The following is a 22,449-nucleotide window of genomic DNA, read 5'->3' as shown; positions in this document are numbered from 1 at the left end:
AAAACCAGGAAATCTCCGCATGTTTGAAAAAGTATATTTTAAGATATCCAATATGTATTTAAAGCAGGTAATAAGGTGTTACTTCTGAACAAGTCTTACAGATAGTGCCAGATCATTTACAACTGATGAAAAAAAAAACCTAAGAAAATGCTGGCTTATACTTTCAAAGAATGACATGTAACCTAACGGAAAGATGCACGATTTTCAGAGGGCTTTATAAAGGCAGATACAAATACAAATTTTCCCATTCGGGGGAAATTTCCTATTTTAGGGTGTATATGATTTCTCTGCTCCACGGAACTGCAAATGTCTAATGACTAAGTAGATTCAAGATTGATTTTGGACTAAAGAAGCAAGAGTTATGGGTATCACACCAGAGGTAGAGCGATCAGCCTTAATTTCAGTGAATATTGAAGGAAGCACAAGGAATTATATATCCTAAGCTATTCCTATCTCTAATGCTCACATATAGTATTTTTGACTTAACTTTAACATCATGTTAACTGCTATATACTCACAAACAAGAGAGAATCTGCAGATGCTGGAAATCTGAGCAACACACACAAAATGCTGGAGGAACTCAGCAAGCCAAACAGCATCTAGGAAGAGTGCATTTGACTATCACCTTGTGATAGGAGAAACCTGAAGGGAGAGGGGATGAAGTAAAGAGCTGGGAAGTAAGTTGGTAAAAGAGACAGAAGGCCATGGAAGGAAGAAAAGGGGGAAGGAGCACCAGAGGGAGGCAATGGCCGGGCAAGGAGATAAGGTGAGAGAGGGAAAAAGAGATGGGAAACGGTGAAAGCGGGGGGCATAACCGAAAGTTCGAGAAATCAATGTTCATGCCATCAGGTTGGAGGCTACCCAAATGGAATATAAGGTGTTGTTCCTCCAACCTAAGTGTGGCCTTATCCCATGTGTGGAGGCTGCCATGGATTAACACGTTGGAATGGGAATGCGAAGTGGAATCAAAATGGGTGGCCACTGGGAGATCCTGCTTTTTCAGTGGGACAGAGTATAGGTGCTCGATGAAGTGGTCTCCCAATCTACGTTGGGTCTCACCGATAAACAGGAAGCCACATCGGGAGCACTGGACACAGTACATGACCCAACAGACTCACAGGTAAAGAGACTCACCTGGAAGGACTGTTTAGGGCCCTGAACGGTAGTGAGTATATAGCTGCCATACACTTACAGATTCTTTCAGTAGGTTAAAAGCAAAGGGTAATTAGAGAAAGGTCTCCCTAAGGATCAATGTGGCCATCTACTTATGGAGCTACAGGAGATGGGCAAAGTTTTAAATAAATACTTCACATCTCTATCTACAGTGAAAAATTCTTGAAAACTAACAAATTCCTGGAAAAGAACTGTGATGTCCTGAAACATATTATTATTAAACAGGAGGTGGCAGTCTTGAGGCACATATAAGTGGATAAATCCTCAGAGCCTGATTAAGCATACCCTGGGATGTTGAGGGAAGCAGAAGAAATTGCTGAAATCTTGACAGATTTTTTGTTTCTTCCTTCACCATGGGGAAGACTCTGGAAGTTGACTAAAATTGTCCCTTTATTTTAGAAGGGCAGCCAGGACATGCCAGGGAACTACAGGCTGATACGCACAACATCAGTGGTGGGCAAGTTACTGGAGGGATTTCCGAGAAACATTATCTATCTGTATTTGGAAAGACAGGGACAGAGGAGAAATCTCGAATCATATTCAGCACTGCTCACCCCTCCTCGAACCTTACCCACTCTGAATGCACTGCCTTGCACTCTCTCCCCACCAATCCCAACTTTACCATCAAACACACAGACAAAGGGGGTGCTGTTGTAGTGTGATGGACTGACCTTTACCTTGCTGAGGCTAGGTGTCAACTCTCAGACACCTCCTCTTACTTAACCCTTGAAGAGCACCCCACTCCTGATCATCAGAAAACTGTCTCCGACACCATCACCGACCTGATCAACTCTGGTGAATACCCATCCACTGCCACTAAACTCATAGTTCCCTTATCCTGCAATGCTCGCTTATACCAGCTACCCAAGATCAACAACCTGACTGTCTGGATAGGCCCATTGTCTCTGCCTGCTCCTGCCTCCTGCCCCCCTGAACTCATGTCCTCATACCTCGACTTTATTCTATCCCATTGGTTCAGTCCTTTCCCACCTACATCAGCGACACTTTTCATGCTCTCGAACTCCTCACTAACTTTCAATTCCCTGGCTCTGACTACCTCATTTTCACTGCGGATTTCCAAACCCTATACACTTCTATCCCCCATTCAGAAGGCCTTAAAGCTCCCTGTTTCTTTCTCAATAAAAGAAATAACTAGTTCCCCTCCACCACCATCCTCTTCCATCTTACAGACCTGGTCCTCACACTTAACAATTTTTCCTTTGGCTCCTCCCACTTTTTCCAGACTCAAGTGGTGTGCCTGTGCCTGCCTTTTCGTTGGCTACACAGAACAGTCCATGTTCCAAGCCTTCCTTGGTAATGCTCCCCAATTCTTTCTCTGCTACATTGACAACTGCATTGGTGCTGCATCATGCACACATGTTGAGCTTGTCAATTTCATCAACTTAGCTTCCAACATCCACCCTGCCCTTAAATTCACTCCGTCCTTTTCTGACATCTCCCTCCGTTTTCTTGATCTCTCTGTCTCCACATCTGGAGACAAACTGTCGATCAACATCTATTATAAGCTTACCAATTCCCATGGCTATCTTGATTATGTCTCTTCCCACCCTGTCTCCTGTAAAAATACCCTTTGCTCAGTTCTTTTGTCTCGGTCACATCTGCTTCCAGGATATGGCTTTCCTTTCCAGGCTAGAGATGGCATACCCAGCCTATCTGTATGACAAAATTACTTTTTCAATCCTTTTATTGGGTTCATAATGATAAACACAACATAGTATTGATACAAAGTTATTGGGATTACATTGTTAGAATTAACATATTTAAATATAAACCCAGTTGACACACGGGTATTAAACCTCCCAATCATACAGAATGCAAATATAATATACAAAAAAAATCATGAAAAAGGAAAAAAAAATATATATATTTAGATGATATATATATATATTCAGGCTTTTCATGGGACTCACATCTCTAGGAGGAGAAGATGGTGGCGTGATGCTGCTTGCGTGGCCACTCTGGTGAATGATATCTGTAATCTGTCAAGTAGGGTGCTGTGCACAATCCTGATTTGATGGAGACAGATGTGAGAGAACAGAGGAACATCTGGAGAAACTTCTGAAATGCCTTTTTCGCTGCGGCTGCTACTGCGTGATCCAGAATCTCCGGAGGGGAAGGCCCCGAATCGTCAGCTTTGCTTGTGGCTCAGCGGCTAGGACGGGCTGGAAGTGCTCGGCAGAGAATGGTGCTCAGTGCTCGGAGTCGAAGGGCTGGTCGGAGGTTTGAAGTTTTCGGACGGACTCAGAGTCAGCTGTGGTCAGGTGCTTCCAATGCATCGACAGTTATCGGCACCTGGAGGTTTATGGCAGGGAGAGTTTCTGCCACCTGCTATCAGGGACTATCGGGAGTTGATCGGAACTTTGAGACTTTTTTTTTACTGTGCCCATGGTCTGCTCTTTATCAAATTATAGTATTGCTTTGCACTGCTGTAACTATATGTTATTAATTATGTGGTCTTGTCAGTGTTAGTCTTTGGTTTGTCCTTTTTTTTGTGATATCACTCTGGAGGAACATTGTATCATTTCTTAATGCATGTATTTCTAAATGACAATAAACGAGGACTGAGTGTCCTCATAATCTAATCTTCATACTTTATACTTTTTTAATCTAATCTAATATAAAAATATATTCCAAAAGAAAAATTAGCCTAAATAGTGTTAACCAACTAAACTAAAAAAAAGACATGGGCTGTTATGTAACATCAAAAAAAAAGAACCATTAGTATCATCAACTCCACTCCTCTCAACATATATTAAAAAGAAATAGAGTAAGTTTGGAAAAGGTCAAATTATATCATATGTAAGTATTGAATAAATGGCCTCCAAGTCTTTTCAAATTTAATAGAGGGATCATAAATAACACTTCTAATTTTTTTCTAAGTTTAAACACAACTTAGTTTGAGAGAACCAATGAAATGTGGTGGGAGGATTAATCTCTTTCCAATTCAGCAAAATGGATCTTCTAGCCATTAACGTAAGAAATGCAATCATCCGTCGAGCTGAAGAGGTTAAATAACTTGATTCCATCATTGGTAACTCAAAAATTGCAGTAATAGGGTGAGGTTGTAAATCAATATTCAGAACAGTTGAAATAATATCGAAAAAATCTTTCCAATATTTTTTCAAAGGAGGACATGACCAAAACATTTGAGTTAAAGAAGCTATCTCAAAGCGGCATCTATCGCATACAGGATTTATATGAGAATAATAATGAGCTAATTTATCCTTAGACATATGAGCCCTATGCACCACTTTAAACTGTATCAACGCATGTTTAGCACATATAGAGGATGAGTTAACTAACTGAAGAATTTTTCCCCATTTTTCAATCGGTAAAGTAATCTTAAGTTCCCTTTCCTAATCAGTCTTAACTTTGTTAGATACGTCTGGATGTATTTTCATAATTATAGAATAAATAGTTGCTATTACACCTTTCTGAAAAGGATTTAAATCTAAAATTTTTTCCAAAATACCCGTTCAATATAAATTCCGGAAGGTAGGAAAAACAGCATTTAAAAAGTTTCTAATCTGCAAATATCTAAAAAAAAAAGGGATCTAGGCAAGTTATATTTATTAGATAATTGTTCAAAGGACATGAAACAATTACCCAAAAATAGATCACAAAATCGTGCTATACCTTTAGTTTTCCAAGCCAGATATGCTTGATCCATAATAGAGGGTTGAAAGAAGAAATTAGATATAATAGGACTTGCTAAAATAAATTTTAGCAACCCAAAAAATTTTTGAAATTGAAACCATATATGTAAAGTATGTTTTACTATTGGGTTATCCATTTGTTTATAGAATTTAGAAAGAGTAAAGGGAAGCGAAGTCCCTAAAATAGTACCCAATGAAAACCCTTGTAAAGAATTACATTCAAGATTTACCCAATGTGGACTTGGAAGTTACGTCCAAGTCCCAAAACCAAAATTTTAAATATCGAATATTAATTGCCCAATAGTAAAATCTAAAGTTTGGCAAAGCCAAAAACCCCTACTTTTTAGATTTCTGTAAATGTCTTTTACCTAACCTAGAATTTTTGTTCTACCATATATATGAAGAAATTTTGGAATCAATGTTATCAAAAAAGGATTTCAGAATAAAAATTGGCACCGCTTGAAATAAATATAAAAATTTAGGCAAAATAATCACCTTGATAGCATTGATCCGACCGATCAATGACAGAGACATTAGTGACTATTTAGCAAACAAAAGTTTAATCTGATCAATTAAAGGTAAAATATTAGCCTGAAAGAGATCCTTATGCTTTTTCGTAATTTTAACCCCTAAGTATGTAAAAAATTCGGTAACCAATTTAAATGGTAAACAACCATAAATTGGAAACTGCATATTTAGGGGAAATAGTATGCTCTTATTAAGGTTCAATTTATAACCAGAAAAATCACTAAACTGAGCCAACCAAGATAAAATAGCGGGAATGGATTTCCCTGGATTAGAAATGTATAACAACAAATCATCTGCATATAATGATAACTCATGTATTTCATTCCCACGGGTAATACCAAAAATCTTAGGTGAGTCTTGGATAGCAATTGCTAAAGGTTCAAGGGCAATATCGAATAATAATGGACTAAGAGGGTATCCCTGCCTAGTACCTCGAGATAACTGAAAAAAGGGAGATCTTTGATTATTAGTACAAACCAAAGCTAAAGGGGTTTGATATATCAATTTAATCCAAGATACAAATATCGGACTAAAATTAAATTTCTCAAGCACACCAAATAGATATGGCCATTCAACTCTATCAAAAGCTTTCTCAGCATCTAATGAAAAATCACATTCCGGAGTACTAAGTGAAGGAGTATAAACAATATTCATTAACCTCCTAATATTAAAAGACGAATAACGATTTTTAATAAATCCAGTTTGATCCACAGAGATAATTTGAGGTAATACCTTCTCTAACCTAGTTGCTAATATTTTAGAAAAAATTTTTGAATGTACATTCAGGAGAGATATTGGTCTGTATAATCCACAATCAGTAGGATCTTTATTCTTTTTAAGAATTAAAGAAATAGAAGCTCCATAAAATGATTGTGGTAATTTACCTAATCTGATTGCTTCTTTAAAAACTCTAGACAACCAAGGAGAAAGAACAGAAGAAGAAAACTTTTAAAATTCCACTGTAAAACATTTGGACCAGGTGCTTTGCCGGAATTCATTGAGGAAATAACAGCTGTTATTTCTTCATCCGTAATAGGAGTTTCTAATGTTAAACATTGTTCGGGTGATAATTTCGGAAAATTCAATTTCCTTAAAAAGTCATGCATGGAATTGGGATCAAGAGGAAATTCAGAATGGTATAAGGAGGTGTAAAATTCTTGAAAAGATTTGTTTATCTCATCTGATTAACTGTCAAGGTGTCATCATGTTTGCGAATCTTTGTAATTTGACGTTTAACCAAAGCAGTTTTCAATTGATTAGCTAATAATTTACCCAATTTGTCACTATGTATATAAAACTCACTTCTGGTTTTCATTAATTGATTTTCAATTGGGGATGTTAATAATAAGCTGTGTTCCATTTGAAGTTTGACTCTCTGTTTATAAAGCTCCTTACTAATTTCTTTAATTTTATTAACCAATAAAAGTGCTTCATTCTTAATACGTTTTTTTCAAACCAACAGAATAAGAAATAATCTGTCCACGGATATATGCTTTGAAAGTGTCCCATACTATCCTGTTGGAGATTTCTTCTGTAATATTAGTTGAAAAGAAGAGATCAATCTGGTCCTTCATAAACTTAACAAAATCCGGGTCTTGAAGCAAATTAGCATTAAATCGCCATTGTCTAATAGTAGAGAAAGTATCCATTAACTTGATAGCAAGTTTCATTGGAGCATGATCAGAAATAGTGATAATGTCATAATTACAGTCAAAATTACAGATGGAATTAAACAAGAGTCAATAAAAAAAGTAGTCAATTTGAGAATAAGAATGATAAACATGTGAAAAGAATGAAAACTCTTTATCCTTAGGATATAAAAGTCTCCAAATTTCTGAAATTCCAGAGTCAATCATAAAAGAGTTAATAAGAGTAGCCGACTTATTTGGTAAAGCCTGACTAGACATGGATCTTTCCATCAGGGGATTTAAACAGCAATTAAAATGACCACCCATTATCAACATATACTCAGTTAAATTTGGAAAAGAAGTGAATAAATGCTTAAAAAATTCAGGATAATCCATGTTTGGAGCATAAACATTAACCATAGCAACTTTTTTATTAAAAAGTAACCCAGTAATTAACAAAAATCTACCAGTCAGATCTGAAACAATGTCTTGATGAGTAAATGTAATTGAGGAATCTATAAAAATTAAAACTCCTTTTACTTTGACCTGAGAGTTCGAGTGATACTGTCCATCTTTCCAAAACCTAAAGAAACGTCTCCTTCCAAAACCTAAAGAAACATTGATTATCCTCTTTCCTAACATGAGTTTCTTGCGCAAAAATATCAGCATTCAGTCTTTGGAATACTTTATAAAAATCTTTTTCCGTTTTATTGGATGGTTTAAACCATTTGTATTCCAAGAGACAAAACTAATGAACTGAGCCATAATTGAAAATCAACCCTTTGGTATATAAAGAGTTAACCATAATGTAAACTCATGAAATCAGAAGAGGAATAAATATTCAGAGCGGAACCGGAAGTCACGACACTGCAGACATCTTTGTAGTACTGAATTAGCCCAAGAGAATAAATTAATTAAAAAAAAGTAACGAGCCCCCAGCCCTCCACCCATAAAGTCCCGAAAGTAAGCCAGAAAGGGCCAGAAAAAGAACTAAGAACTAATACTAATTCTACCCCCATTTCTCCAGAAGGCAGCTCCAAAGATATATGTTAAAAAGAGAACCCCCCCAAAATCCAAAAAAATTAAACACCGTACTATAATCATCTTCATATTGTTATTTCTAAAATGAATGGAAAAAGTAAGCGCCGATGCATATTATTAATCAATTACAAACATAAATAATTGAAAATGGCACTTCAAAAAAAAAGAAAGGAATTATGGGGAGAAGGAAACTGAAGAGATGGCGTAGTGAAAAGAACAAAATATATTATGAAAGAAGGGAAACAGATCGCCATCTTAATTATACGAAGCAAAAAATAAACAAGATATTCCTCCATACAATAGAAATTCACCATCAAATCGTTAGTGGCAATGTCAAATAATTAGGAATTAACAAAGTGAAAAAAAAATGAAATCATCAACAAGAAAAAACTTTGATGTGAAAAATGCCTACACTGTTAACCGAAAACGAAAATCTTGAACTTATAAAATACCTTCTTCATACGATGATTATAGGCTTTAAAGAAAAAGCGTGTAAAAACAGAGCCACACACATAAAAGTTGCTGGTGAATGCAGCAGGCCAGGCAGCATCTCTTCAGCGTTCACCAGCAACTTTTATGTGTGTTGCTTGAATTTCCAGCATCTGCAGAATTCCTGTTGTTTGCGTTTAAAAACAGAGCCGATGCTGCGAGAGCTAGACATTAATTAGAGCAAAGTATCCATAGCAGTTGAATAGTGCTCATCCAAAAAACTTTGAACCGCACTTGTGAAATGGAAGACACAACGTGGACCCTCCGAAGGAGAAATTCTTAAACGGGCAGGATACAATAGGGCGGGACTGAGACCTTTTTGGTAGAACTCCGACATCAGAGGTTTAAAAGCCAGCCGCTCCTTCATCACTTCTCGACTGTAATCTTCCACTGAACAGAAATGATAATGTTAAAATTTAATCATACCTTGCCAACGGGCAATTCGAATGAGATGCTCTATAACGTGAACATAATGGAAACGGAGGATCACTGGCCTTGGTTTAAATTCGGAGGACGGTTTGGGACGCAATGTACGGCGAACACGATCAAGCAATGGAGGATCGTCCGGGAATACAGAGTTAAACTCATCTTTTAAAAGTTGAGAGAAGAATTTTGAAAGATCTCGTTCCTCGACATCCTCGGGGAGACCAATTATATGTAAGTTCTGTCTTCTAGATCGGTTTTCAAGATCAATAATCTTGGATTTAAAACGTTCTACTTGTTTAGTCAAAGATAATTTTTGCTCCAAATTCTCAATTTTCAAATCTCTCTTCCCAGCTTCAATGTCCAATTCAGTAATTTTACTTTGATGTTGAACTTCACAATCAAGCGATTTTAAAGAGTCCATAATTGACTTTATATCTTCTTTAAAACTTTGACTTTGTTGTTCAAAATTTTCATTTAAGAGATTCAACAGAGTATCATAAGATAGTTCAGTTTGCTTGGATTCACCTTTTTCTTCCCGTTCCCGTCGGAATCCTTCCAGTTTTTAGGATCTCGCACTGTAGATCTTGTACTTATTTTTTTGCTCATTTCTTCAAGTTTCAGTTACAGTTCAAGGATAAATCAATAGTACAGAATAAATCTTCTAGTGTAGGTAAAAATAAATTAAGTAAGGGAGATCATAGGTTAAAAAAAAAGTAACAGTAATAGAGCGAAGCCAAAAACAACCTCACTCCATGAGCGCCTCTTGGAGAATCCCTGTATGACAAAATTATCAGTCTAAATATATGAAACTGCATGATGAAAATTTCAATTTCATCCAGGCAAAAAGTGCAGTGTCCACTTTTAGCAGAAAATTGGAAATACATAAGCAAAACATTGGGAGAAGAATGTTATCACAGTTTCCCTGCATGGAAAACATGGCACTCTCTTTCACAGACAAGAGTACTGCTTACACCTGCAGTCACTGAAGAAATTTCAGAAGCCATTCAAGGGTATGAACGATCTGCAAATTCTAGACTGGGCAATTAACCCACTTCTTTGCAAGGTGGAAGAACAGGAAGAGAGCTTGCAAGAAGACATTATCGAAATTCAGAATGATGAAGAAGCAAAAATAATTCACAAAAATGTCTTGTTTGTCTGGTATATGGCTACACTGCCATACAGTTTCCTGGTCTTTGGAAAAGAGCCAAACTGCTCTTCATTACATTTCCATCTTTCTACATTGTTGAAAGAGGTTTTAGTGCAGTGAACCACATACTCACAAAAAACAGAAACTACTTGGACATTGTTACACATTGGGACTTAAGGCCTTTGCTGTCACAACTTGAACCAGATATTTCAACTCTTGCTAAAAACCATCAAGCTCAAGGCTCACATTGATATTGAAGCTGTTGTACAGCACACAGGTACTGTGCAAGCTAGGTTTAAAGACAAATAAAAATTCAAAACTGAATAACTTTTCTCATGTTGGCATATGGCAGACATATTTTAACACCGGGGGGTGCCAGAAAGTATACTGTGCCTAAGAGGGGCGTTGGCAAGTATGAAGGAGTTTTAGGGGGGCACTGACAAGTATGAAAGTGCTTTAGGGGGGTGTTGGGCTAAAAAAGGTTGAGAAACACTGATCTAGATCAACTGGAAAAGCAAGCTGAAGAATTGAAGATGGAACTTAGCTCAGACAATTGCAAAGTATTGCACTGCAGGAAGAAACCAGGCAGGACTTGCACGGTAAATGATAGGATCCTGGGAAGTGTGGCAGAACACATTCCTTGAATGTGGTGGCACAGGTAGAGTCATGAGGAAGGCGTACAGCATACTTGCCATCATCAGTTCATGCACTGAGTACAAGAGTTTGAATGTCATGTTAAATTGGAGAAGCAGCACCAGGAATATGGTGTGCAGCTTTGTTTGCCATACTATAGGAAGGATGTGATTAAGCTAAAATGGGGTGCAGAAAAGATTCACAAGGATGTTGGTGGGACTGCCTGAATAACAAGGAGAGAATGAATAAGCTAGCACTGTTTTCCCTGGTGCAAAGGAGGCAAGGGTGACCTTAAATTATAAAATGAAAGGCAATGGCACGGTCCTTCACCCAAGACAGAGGAGTCTAAAACTAGAAACCATTGGTTTAACATGAGAGGGAAAGAATAAAAGGGAACTTGAGGGGCAAGTTTTTTCCACACTGAAGGTGGAGGGTACATGGAATTACCCACAAATCATCCATTACCTGTTTGAAGATGTTTTCTTGTAGAGGCTTTTCTGCTATCATGTGCCTAGGATTTCAGATCTGTATTCTTATTGCAACATCTACAATTGATCCAGTTACAATTTAGATGCTTCATGAGCTTTCCACAAGAGATCTATGCCTTGAAATTTACTTAAATAAGGACCTGGATAGAATTAGCTGAATAGATAAGGGGCGTGGTGTTTTGGATTTTTGCTTAGCATTTGCTCACATCTCATAGGAAATTAACAAGGTTAGAGCACGTTGAATTGGTGGTAATTAGTGGTAACAACACTGTGTGTCCGACAGAGTGATCAGCAGCACTGGGGCTCCACAGGGAACTGTCTCGTCTCCCTTTCTCTTCACCATTTACACCTCGGACTTCAACTACTGCACAGAGTCTTGTCATCTTCAGAAGCTTTCTGATGACTCTGCCATAGTTGGATGCATCAGCAAGGGAGATGAGGCTGAGTACAGGGCTACGGTAGGAAACTTTGTCACATGGTGTGAGCAGAATTATCTGCAGCTTAATGTGAAAAAGACTAAGGAGCTGGTGGTAGACCTGAGGAGAGCCAAGGTAAAGGCGACCCCTGTTTCCATCCAGGGGGTCAGTGTGGACATGGTGGAGGATTACAAATACCTGGGAATACGAACTGACAATAAACTGGACTGGTCAAAGAACACTGAGGCTGTCTACAAGAAGGGTCAGAGCCGTCTCTATTTCCTGAGGAGACTGAGGTCCTTTAACATCTGCTGGATGATGCTGAGGATGTTCTATGAGTCTGTGGTGGCCAGTGCGATCATGTTTGGTGTTGTGCGCTGGAGCAGCAGGCTGAGGGTAGCAGACACCAACAGAATCAACAAACTCATTCGTAAGGCCAGTGATGTTGTGGGGATGGAACTGGACTCTCTGACGGTGGTGTCTGAAAAGAGGATGCTGTCCAAGTTGCATGCCATCTCGGATAATGTCTCCCATCCACTACATAATGTACTGGTTGGGCACAGGAGTACATTCAGCCAGAGACTCATTCCACCGAGATGCAACACAGAGCGTCACAGGAGGTCATTCCTGCCTGTGGCCATCAAACTTTACAACTCCTCCCTTGGAGGGTCAGAAACCCTGAGCCAACAGGCTGGTCCTGGACTTATTTCCTGGCATAATTTACATATTACTATTTAACTATTTATGGTTTTATTACTATTTAATTATTTATGGTGCAACTGTAACGAAAACCAATTTCCCCCGGGATCAATAAAGTATGACTATGACTATGACTACGAATACACTGACTTGGATCAAGAACTGGTTATTGGAAAGCAAAGAGGCAGTGATACCTCAGGGCTCCAAGCCTGACCCTCAGCTTTATATGATTTATATCAAGTATTTGGATGAAATACGAAATGTCATACATCTTGGTTTGCCAACAATAATAACCTAGGTGTGTTGCAAGCATAGAGGAGAACATAAAGCTGCTTCATGGTGGTATATACATATTTATGAGGAAGTGAGATTATATCAGATGGAACATAACATGGAAATATGGGAGTCCTCCACTTCGATGCACGTAGCAGGAAAGTAGAATTGTTTTTAAACGGTGGAGGACTGGGTAATACTAAAGTTCATAGGGACCTAGGTATACTTGCACACGGGTAGCCAAAGAGATCAAGTCATTAAGAGTACAAATAATAAGTTACTTTTATCACAAGATAATTTGAAAATAGGATAAAGAAAGTCTTATTACTGTTATACATAGCTTTGCTGAGAGCACTCTTAGCTTGCTTATGGCTTTAGCCTTCTTGCCCAAGAAAGAATGTACCTGCCATTAAGGGATGCCACTAAGTTTCATTTTACTGACTCAGGCACGGTGGGTTTACTCTGTAAAGCCTTGACAGATGAGAGAATAGATAGACTGAGACTATATTCTTTACAGTTTATAAGATTAAGAGACCTCATCAAACCATACTCAATTCTTAAAGGACTTGACTGACTGGATGCAAGGAAAATGTTTCTACTAGCTGAGGAGTCACCGGCTCAGTGGATTAGGTATTATCTGTGAAGGAAAATGGACTGTTCATAGTTTGGGTCAAGATCCTTCATGTAAACTGAAAGATAGAGAGGAGGTAACCAGTATAAAAAGATGAGGGGAAAGGGTAAAGCAAGAGCTGACAAGCAATAGGTGGCTCCAGTTGAAGAGTGGCACAAAACAGAAGAACAGCACCTCATATTCCATTTGCGTAGTCTACAACCCAACAGCATGAATACTGAATTCTCCACTTTCAGGTAACCTGCTCCCCTCTGTCCCCTTTTTCCCTCATCTTGCTCTACCCAGTTGCTCCTAACCACTACCCCACACAGCACCCATCCTCCTGTTTCTTTCCTCTCCTCCACCCAGTGCATTGCGCTTCTTCTATAGTTGTTAACACTTTATTCTACATTGTTATTGTTTTACCTTGCTCTACCTCAATGTACCATGTAATAATCTGATTTGTGTAAACGGTATGCAAGATAAGCTTTTCACTATCTTGCCTCACGTGATAATAATAAACCAATTCCAATTCAATCCGTCTTTGGATCATTTTGTTCAAATTTCAGTTTTTAAACTGACTGCTACTTTGACAAATTCGATCTGCATGCGTCAGATATTCCCTCAGAAGACACAAGAGACTGCAGATGCTAGAAATCTGCAGCAAAGGAACTGGAGGAAATCAGTGGGTAAGGCAGCATCTTTGGAGGAAAATGTTTCAGATCGAGACCTTCATTAGGTCAGGGAAAAAACGTGGGAGATGACCAATATAAAAAGGTTGGGGGTCATAGGTGGATCTCGGTGATGAGGTTGATAGGCATGTCAGAGAGCAGAAGAGTGGTCGCCACTGCATCTGTTTCGCGATGAGACTTTACGTTCCAAGACAATAGAGATGTATTCCTTTTTCAGAAAATAGGGACCCTCTCCTACTGCTATCAATGGAGCCCTCATCCACATTGCTTCTATTGCCCACACATCTACCCTCACCCCATTTCGTCCCCACCAACATAAGGGCTAGAGTTCCTCTAACCCTCACCCACTAGCTTGCATGTCGAACATGTAATTCCCCACAACTTCTGTCATCCCCAATGGGATCCCACCACCAGGCACATCTTCTCCTCACCTCCGCTCTCCACTTTCTGCAGTGATTGCTCTCTACGTAACTCCTTAGTCTGCTTGTTCCTCCCCACCACACCTGAACTTGTACCTCCTTTCTGACCACTAGTCAGGGCCCGAAACAGTCCTTTCAGGTGAGCCACTCCTTCACATGTGAATTCATCAGTGCTATTTATTGCATCTGCCCATCATCTACACATTTATCCCACTAGTTATATTCCCCACCTTCTTCCTTTTATTCGACAGTTCACTGTCCTCTCCTATCAGATTCCATCTTCTCCAGTCCTTCCACCTATCACCTCCCAGCTTCTTACAGCATTCACACTCTTTCCCATACCTCCCTGCACCTGGATCCACCCATTACCCACCAGCTCTTGCTCCATTCCTTCTCCCCAGGTGCAATTTTCCCTCTTTCACTCCACTCCTGATGAAGTGTCTCAGACTGAAATGAAGAGAGTCCATTTCCCTTGGCAGATGCCGCCTGACCTGCTGAGTTCCTGCGGCTCCTTTACATGTTACTACAGATACTCCCTCACTTTGCCCACCTCCTCGCCTCTGCTATTTAAAACATAGTTGTCTTCTCATATTTCCAATTCTGATGGAGGGCCTTTGACCTGAAACTTCAGTTCAGTTTTTCTTCTCACCAATGCTGGAAGTGGGCACAGGTTAGGCAGCAATCTCTGTTTTTCTTTGAAATGACTAGCATCTGCAGTTCTTTGGTCTGTCACGGACCCCGTGACGGGGATAAAGAACCAGCAGAAATAGAAACCACTTTGGAGTCTCATATTGCTATAAACTAATAATATTTATTAGTAACTATGCAATACAGTAATATAAATGTAAATAAATCAAACAGGTTAGCAATAATTATATATAAAAGTAAGTGTGGAATATATATGTATGAAAAAAAACAAGCTTCGTTAAGTCTTGGGGTAAAAAGATACAGTCTCACAATGTTGAGTAAAGTTCAGTTCAGTTCGTAGTATTTAGTTGAGTAGTGATGGAGAGAGAGAGAGAGAGAGAGAGTGAGTTGAATCCTCAGGTGAGCTGATGCCGTCGATCTTCTCGTCATCCTCCGAAATCCTTTACAAGTCACCGACTGTGACTTTAACCAGGAGGACCGGTCTTCCTGTGGTGGAGCTATCACCCAGGCGAGGGTGGACACATAGACAACTCCCCACCAGTCAACCCCTTCTCCTTCAAGCTGGGATAGCACTTTGGATCGATCCGTCTGATCAATTCTCCAAAACCCACTTTCTCTGCGGGCACAACAATGCTCATTCAGTGTCTGGATCATGTGTCCTGAGGTCTGTATCATCTGACCTCCCATTTATTCCACCAGGCTGAGCATCACCTGTCATTCAAAGAGTCCCTCCTTCCTTTATCTGTAAAGGAGTGCACAAGCAGGCAACAAGTCTTAGAACATCAATAACCAGTTGAAAATCATAACATCGAGTGTCCACCACCTTCGGTCACCATAGCAACCTTCGAGCTGTTCGGTGCTGTCTCCAACTCCAAACTCAGTAAAAATCCAAAGTCACTTCCAATGCCTTAAAGTGACAGTCCAACTGCTAATCTTCGTCTCTCTCTCTCTTTTCAAAAGCAACATATCAGTGGTAAATAACTCTGTCTCTCTCTCCTTTCCAAACAAACCATCAATGATAAATGTCCCTCTCCAAACAGTTAATAGGGGTACTCCTGGATCCCCTCCCAGGTCCAAGATAAATATTTTCTTCAACATGGAGCCCAGCAAGCAAGCGAGATTAAGGCAGCAGAATAAATTTTGATTAATGATCAATAACTTTTGCGCCACTTAGGTGTTGGGAAATTATTGGTACAAAAATAAACAATCTAACAATCAACCGTTCTACCATTATTAAATCACACTAACATTATGGCTACAAGACCAGGAACTAGAAACTGATTCAACTTGAATTTCCTAAGGCAGTTCCGCAACCTACAAGGCATACAATACTCTCAATTGCCTGCATGCTTGAAGGTACAACACTCCAGAACTCCTTGAATGCAGGTTCTGGAATATTACACTCAAATATATCTAAAATGTAAAAGTTTTCACCTTTAAACCAAAATCATCGAGGACCAAGTGATCCTTCTAACTGGCAATGGACATGTTATTTATGTAACCATTCTGTCCAATATTATCACAAAAATAGATGAGCAACACACAGAAAATGTTGGAGGAACTCAGCAGGTCAAGTAGCATCTATTGTACGTAATAAACAGTTGACGGTTTGGGCCAAAACCTTCATCTGGATTGGAAAGGGGGCGGAACACAGAAATAAGAAGTTGGGGAGGGAGGGGGAGGAATATAAGCTTACAGGTGACAGGAAAGATCAGGTAAGTGAAAAGGTGGTGGGTGGAGGAGAGAGAGTGACAAACTAGGAGGTGATACTCGCAGTCTGTATCAGTAACTATATGTACAGTAGCAGGTCCCGAAGACTTCTAGATTCTACCTTCAAAACCTATAAACTTTACCTTCTTCATAGGCATTTTCTTGGGATCAAGGAAACTTGTCTTCACACCAATTCTTTGGGTTCTGTCAGTAGTCCAGACTTTCCAAGGTCTCTCTGTGAACTTTTTTTGTTTTTCTGTTGACTTTACTTTTGATGCCACACTCCATCAAGAACAGTTACAACCCCTCAACCATCAAGCTTTTTAACAAAACGGGACAATGACACTCACTTAAGGACTTCATGTTTGTTATTTATTGCTATTTATTTATATCTGCATTTGCAGTTTGTTGCCCATTGATCCTGTTTGCAGTTACTGTTCTATAGACTGTTTGCAGAAAAAGAATCTCAGACTACGTCCACACTAGACCAGTAAAATCCATAACTGAAGCTTTTTCTCTTTGTTTGGACCCTCCGTCCACACTGAAACGGTGTTTTCCTCCCCCGAAAATGGAGCTTTTCTAAAACACTCTCCAGAGTGTTTAAATCTACAAACGCCGGTTGGCCGTTGTAGTTTGTACGGGGTAACCGGCTAATTTGCCGGAACAAATGGTGATGGCAGTGCAGCATTTCATTGTTTTCTTGAACGTAACCTCCAACACCACAACAACAATATCTGACAATAGATGTGGTCGGGTGCTTCCAGGGTGCTGCATCGGCAAGTTTGCAGCGCTGGAGGTTCATGGCAGGGGGAGTTTTTCTTCCTTCTACCATCTGCGTGAGATGATGGGACTTTCGAGAGACTTTGAGACTCTTTTTTTACCGTGCCCATGGTCTGTTCTTTATCAAATTACGGTATTGTTTTGCACTGTTGTAACTATATGTTATCATTATGCGGTTTTTGTCAGTTTTTCAGTCTTGGTCTGTCTTGTGTTTCTGTGATATCATACTGGAGGAACATTGTATCATTTCTTAATGCATGCATTACTAAATGACAATAAAAGGGGACTGCGTGTCCTCATAACCTAATCTAATGGAGAGGTAGTGCAGAAGTCTGAAGGGTCACCCAGCTTCTTCTCTTCCGCTAACAGATTTCTGAACAGTCCTTAAGCCATGAACACTAACTCATTATTTCTTTTTTGTACTATTTAGTCTTGTAATTCAGAGATTTTTATTTCTAAGCATTATACTGCTGCTGTAAAACAATAAAACTTCATGTCATATGTCAGTGATAATAAATCTGATGCTGATTCTCTGTGCAAATGTAGCAATGCCTAACTTAGCTGGTGATAATCAGATATTATCAATCCAAATTAAGTAATGCAATCAGTATTTTTTACAATGTGCAAAATATTCTTGAGCCACAATTGCACTTCATTGATCTCTGTTAACTGTGGGTTCTATTATTACAGACACTAAATGGGAGAAACTCTCTCAGTTCCTTCATAGTTCATTCTTTGTTGCCTCTTCACTCTAATTCAATCTAATCTGCACTCAACTCACCCTTCTCAGCTCTATATTCAGCAACCTCATCAATCTGGGCCGACAGTACTACTCCTGGCTAAAGTAAAGTGCTGGCGATAATTCTCAATCTCGAAGGGCTTTACTTACAGTGAATGTGTAAGAAGGGAATTAGTGAGGAAGGCCACCAAGAGACCAGTGACAACTCTGAAGGAGTTACAAGCTTCAGTGGCTGAGATGGGAGAGACCGTGCGTACAACAACTGCTGCCTGGGTGCTTCACCAGTCACAGCTTTATGGAAGGGTGGCAAAAAGAAAGCCACTGGTGAAAAAAAAATCACATGAAATCTTGGCGAGAGTTTTGCAGAAGGCATGTGGGAGACTCTGAAGTCAGCTGGAAGAAGGTTCCATGGTCTGGTGAAACCAAAATTAACTTTTTTGGCCATCAGACTAAATGCTATGTTTGGCGTAAGCAAAATATTGCACATTATCAAACACACACTATCCCTACCATGAAGCATGGTGGTGGCTGCATTATGCTATGAGAATGCTTCACTGCAGCAGGCCCTGGAGAGCTTGTGAAGGTAGAGGGTAAAATGAATGCAGCAAAATACAGGGAAATCCTGGAGGAAAGCCTGATGCAGTTTGCAAGAGAACTGCAACTTGGGAGAAGATTTGCTTTTTAAGAAGACAATGACCCCAAGCATAAAACCAAAGCTACACAGGAATGGCTTAAAAACAACAAAGTTAATGTCTGGAGTGGCCAAGTCAGAGTCCAGAGCTCAATCCAATTGAGAATTTGTGGCTGGACTTGAAAAAAGATGTTCACTCACAATCCCCATGCAATCCGACAGAGCTTGGGCAGTTTTGTTCAGATGTGCAAAGCTGATTGGTACCTATCCACACAGACTCATGACTGAAATTGTTGCCAAAGGTGCATCTATTAAATACTGACTTGAAGGGGGTGAGTAATTATGCAATCAATTACTTTGTGTTTAATAATTATTATAAATTTAGACCAATCTGTAGAAATTTGTTTTCACTTTGACACAAAAGAGTCTTTTCTGTTGATCAGTGTCAATAAACCAAATTAAATCCACCGTGATTCAATGTTGTAAAACAATACAACATGAGAACTTATCCGGGAGGGGGGGGTGTAAATACTTTTTATAGGCACTGTATCTATTCTTTAGAATATTACATACACCAAAGGTCCAGAAGCAATTTTCCAAACAGGATTAATGATAAAGTACAGAATTGTTTCTTCAATAAAATTCTATCACACGCAGCACATAAATATTTTAGATAATATATTTAGCAATAGATGAACGGTAAACCTGGATGACTTCTCTTAATTCATCAATGGCCCTGACCACAGGATATACACCCAATCATTGATGTTAGGAAGTTCTTCCTCACAATGATCAGTATGTAAATAATTGGTTGTTTTGAATGGATTTTCTGATTTTCATCAAGTTTAACTTGAGATAAGCATCCACATGTACTCCGATGAAACTACAGTTCTCTCCATAACCGTATATTTGAATTTTTTTTTTAAAGGCTAATGCATAATAAACACAGCATTCTCGAGAAACTCACAACTCAGGCAGCATCCATGGATGGGAATAAACAGTTGACGTTTTGGACCGAAACCCTTCATCAGGACCCAAGTATGTTATTTTAAAAAATTCCAATCCACGAACACAAAGAAGAAAACCACAACCTGGTTAATTTTCTTTCCTTCTGCATAGAGGTACTAATCAAGCACAAACTTTACGGACAAGAGAAAACCTGCAGATGCTGGAAAGCAAGGTTATACACACAAAATACTGGAGGAACTCAACAGGACAAGCAGCATTTATGAAAAAACAGTAAACAGTCAACGTTTTGGGGCGAGACCCTTCATCCAGTCCTGACGTCACCACCTCACTGACAATCGACACTAGCACACTTCAAGAATGTGTGCTTAGCCCACTGCTCTACTCTCTCTGCACAATGACTATGTGGCTAGGCACAGCTCAAATACCACCTATAAATTTGCTGATGACACAACTATTGTTGGCAGAATTTTAGATGGTGAAGGGATGGCGTACAGGAGTGAGATGTACCAGCTAGCTGACGGTGTTTCAGCAACAACCTCGCACTCAACGTCAGTAAAGACCAAAGAACTGATTGTGAACTTCAGAAAGGGTAAGACAAAGGGTAGGAAAGGGAACATACACTAGTCTTCATAAAGGAATTAGAAGTGGAAAGGGGAGCAAGTTCCAGGGTGCCATCTCTGAGGATCTATCCAGAGTCCAACATATCAATGCAGCTACAAAGAAGGCACGATAGTGGCTATATTTCATTAGGAGTTTGAGAAGATTTGGTATGTCACCAAAAACACTTGGAATTCTCTACAGATGTAATGTGAAGAGCATTCTAACTGGTTGCATCAATGTCTAATATGGTGGGGGGGGTGGTGGTGCGGTGCTACTGAACAGGATTGAAAGAAGCTGCAGAAAGATGTGAACTCAGTCAGCTCCATCATGGGCATTAGCCTCTGTAGCATCCAGAACATTTTCAAGAAGTGATGTCTCAAAAAGGCAGCATCCATCATTAAGGGCCCCCATCACCCAGGACATGCCCTCTTCTCATTGCTATCATCAGGAGAGGAGACACAGGAACCTGACCACACACACTCAACAATTCAAGAACCTCTTCCCCTCTGATATTAGATTTCTGAATGGATATTGAACCCATCAACACTACCTCACTACGTTTCTTACACTACCTACTTAATTTAACTATTTATACATATTTATTGTAATTCAGTTTTATTATTATGTATTGCAATGCACTGCAGCTGCAAAAACAACAGATTTTACTACATATGCTGGTGATATAAACCTGATTCTGATTTTGAGCTTTTAGCAAAACTCTTTCCTGTAACAGTACTGTATTGATGAGAACCTAATTAGTATTATGCAATTCCACTGATCTGACAGTTCAGTGTTCAGTGTAGTGCAGAGAATGTGATGCATTTGTCAAACATGAAATTATTTGGATGCTATTTCCATAGTATTTGGGAAACCAGCAGGCCACTGCTCACAGACACCAGATGTAAATAACACGTCTAACTGTTGAGGGTATTATTCTCTATACACTAGCTGCCATTATTTGTCTACCTAAATAAATGCACTTCAACCAGAAATTAATGCTTGTGAAATGTTGTCAGGAAAGATGAGTTCTTTATATATATTATTTTCTTACTTATTACTCACTGCCTTTTTACTCCCAGCATTTGAGTTTACATGAACCCAAAAGATAATTTTATCTCATTTTACGCCACAACAATTGTGATTACCGCTCGCCAGTCATTGACAGTTGGGGAAAGCTTATGGATTTCATAATACAATAATAAAAGAGGTGCACCGTAAAAACAAGCTGTTATAAATTCTCCTCCACCACTGTTTCCATCTCTCTGCATACCTCTGACACTCACCACTTCTCGCGCTCGGGCGCTGAACTCCAGCCTGGTCCTACCCTTCCTCAGAATTTCCTCCTTGACTGGCTCAGCGTTGACTCCGATCGCCTTGTTCCGAGTTTTCACAGTTTTCACACTCGCTCGAAATAGCAATGTGATATCCGCTGCCATCTTTTCATCCGTCACGTCATCAGTGCCGATTTCATCAGAACGCGACCCAACCGAGGTTCTCGTGCCCCAACATCGAAAGAAACGTCATCACTAGGGGACTCGATCGGCAATGCGGCTGGTGCCGTCAGTGAGCGCCGGTAGCTTGGTTAGCAGAAGCAACCGCTGGAACTTCGGAATTAGGAGGAAAGGGCGTCAAGCGGCGATTCGAGTGTTGAACAGGATCATTTGGGGGGCTTTGTTGTTTTGGCTGCGGAGGAGGAAGAGTAAATTTTACAGGATGTTGACGGAAGAGCGTTTTGTTGCTATAGAGACGAGCACCTTGGCGTTCTTTCGTGCTCAGTTGTATTACGGCACCTGAGAGATACAGCTCGGAAGGATGCCGCTCAAATATGGAAACCATGTCGAGTTCTTCACAAATAATCCGTATGAAATTGTAGCTTTTGAACAGTTTATTCTGTACATAATGTTAACTTGTATCTAATTCGTTTCTGTGTTAACCAGATTTCGCAAAGTTGAGTGGGCTTCCACAGCCACCTCTCTTCTACCCTTTTCACCTCTCCTTCCAAACACGCCAGAATTGATTGTTCTTATTTCAAG

General features: G+C 39.6%; 1 protein-coding gene across 1 annotated transcript in view; it reads right to left on the bottom strand.

Moving 5' to 3' along the window:
• Positions 1–21,884, bottom strand: part of stx18 (syntaxin 18) — a 225,430-nt gene extending 203,546 nt beyond the window's left edge. Inside the window, exon 1 of the mRNA XM_063045081.1 lies at positions 21,700–21,884. Within this exon, the coding sequence (XP_062901151.1) occupies positions 21,700–21,852 (153 nt within the window). The 5' untranslated portion in view covers positions 21,853–21,884. The remainder of the gene's footprint in view (positions 1–21,699) is intronic.
• Between the last annotated feature and the right edge of the window lie 565 nt (positions 21,885–22,449).

The sequence above is a fragment of the Mobula hypostoma genome, chromosome 4, assembly GCF_963921235.1.
Source record: "Mobula hypostoma chromosome 4, sMobHyp1.1, whole genome shotgun sequence".
Taxonomy (NCBI): domain Eukaryota; kingdom Metazoa; phylum Chordata; class Chondrichthyes; order Myliobatiformes; family Myliobatidae; genus Mobula; species Mobula hypostoma.
Note: the sequence above shows the minus strand (reverse complement) of the source record. Positions and strands in the feature narration are given on the sequence as shown.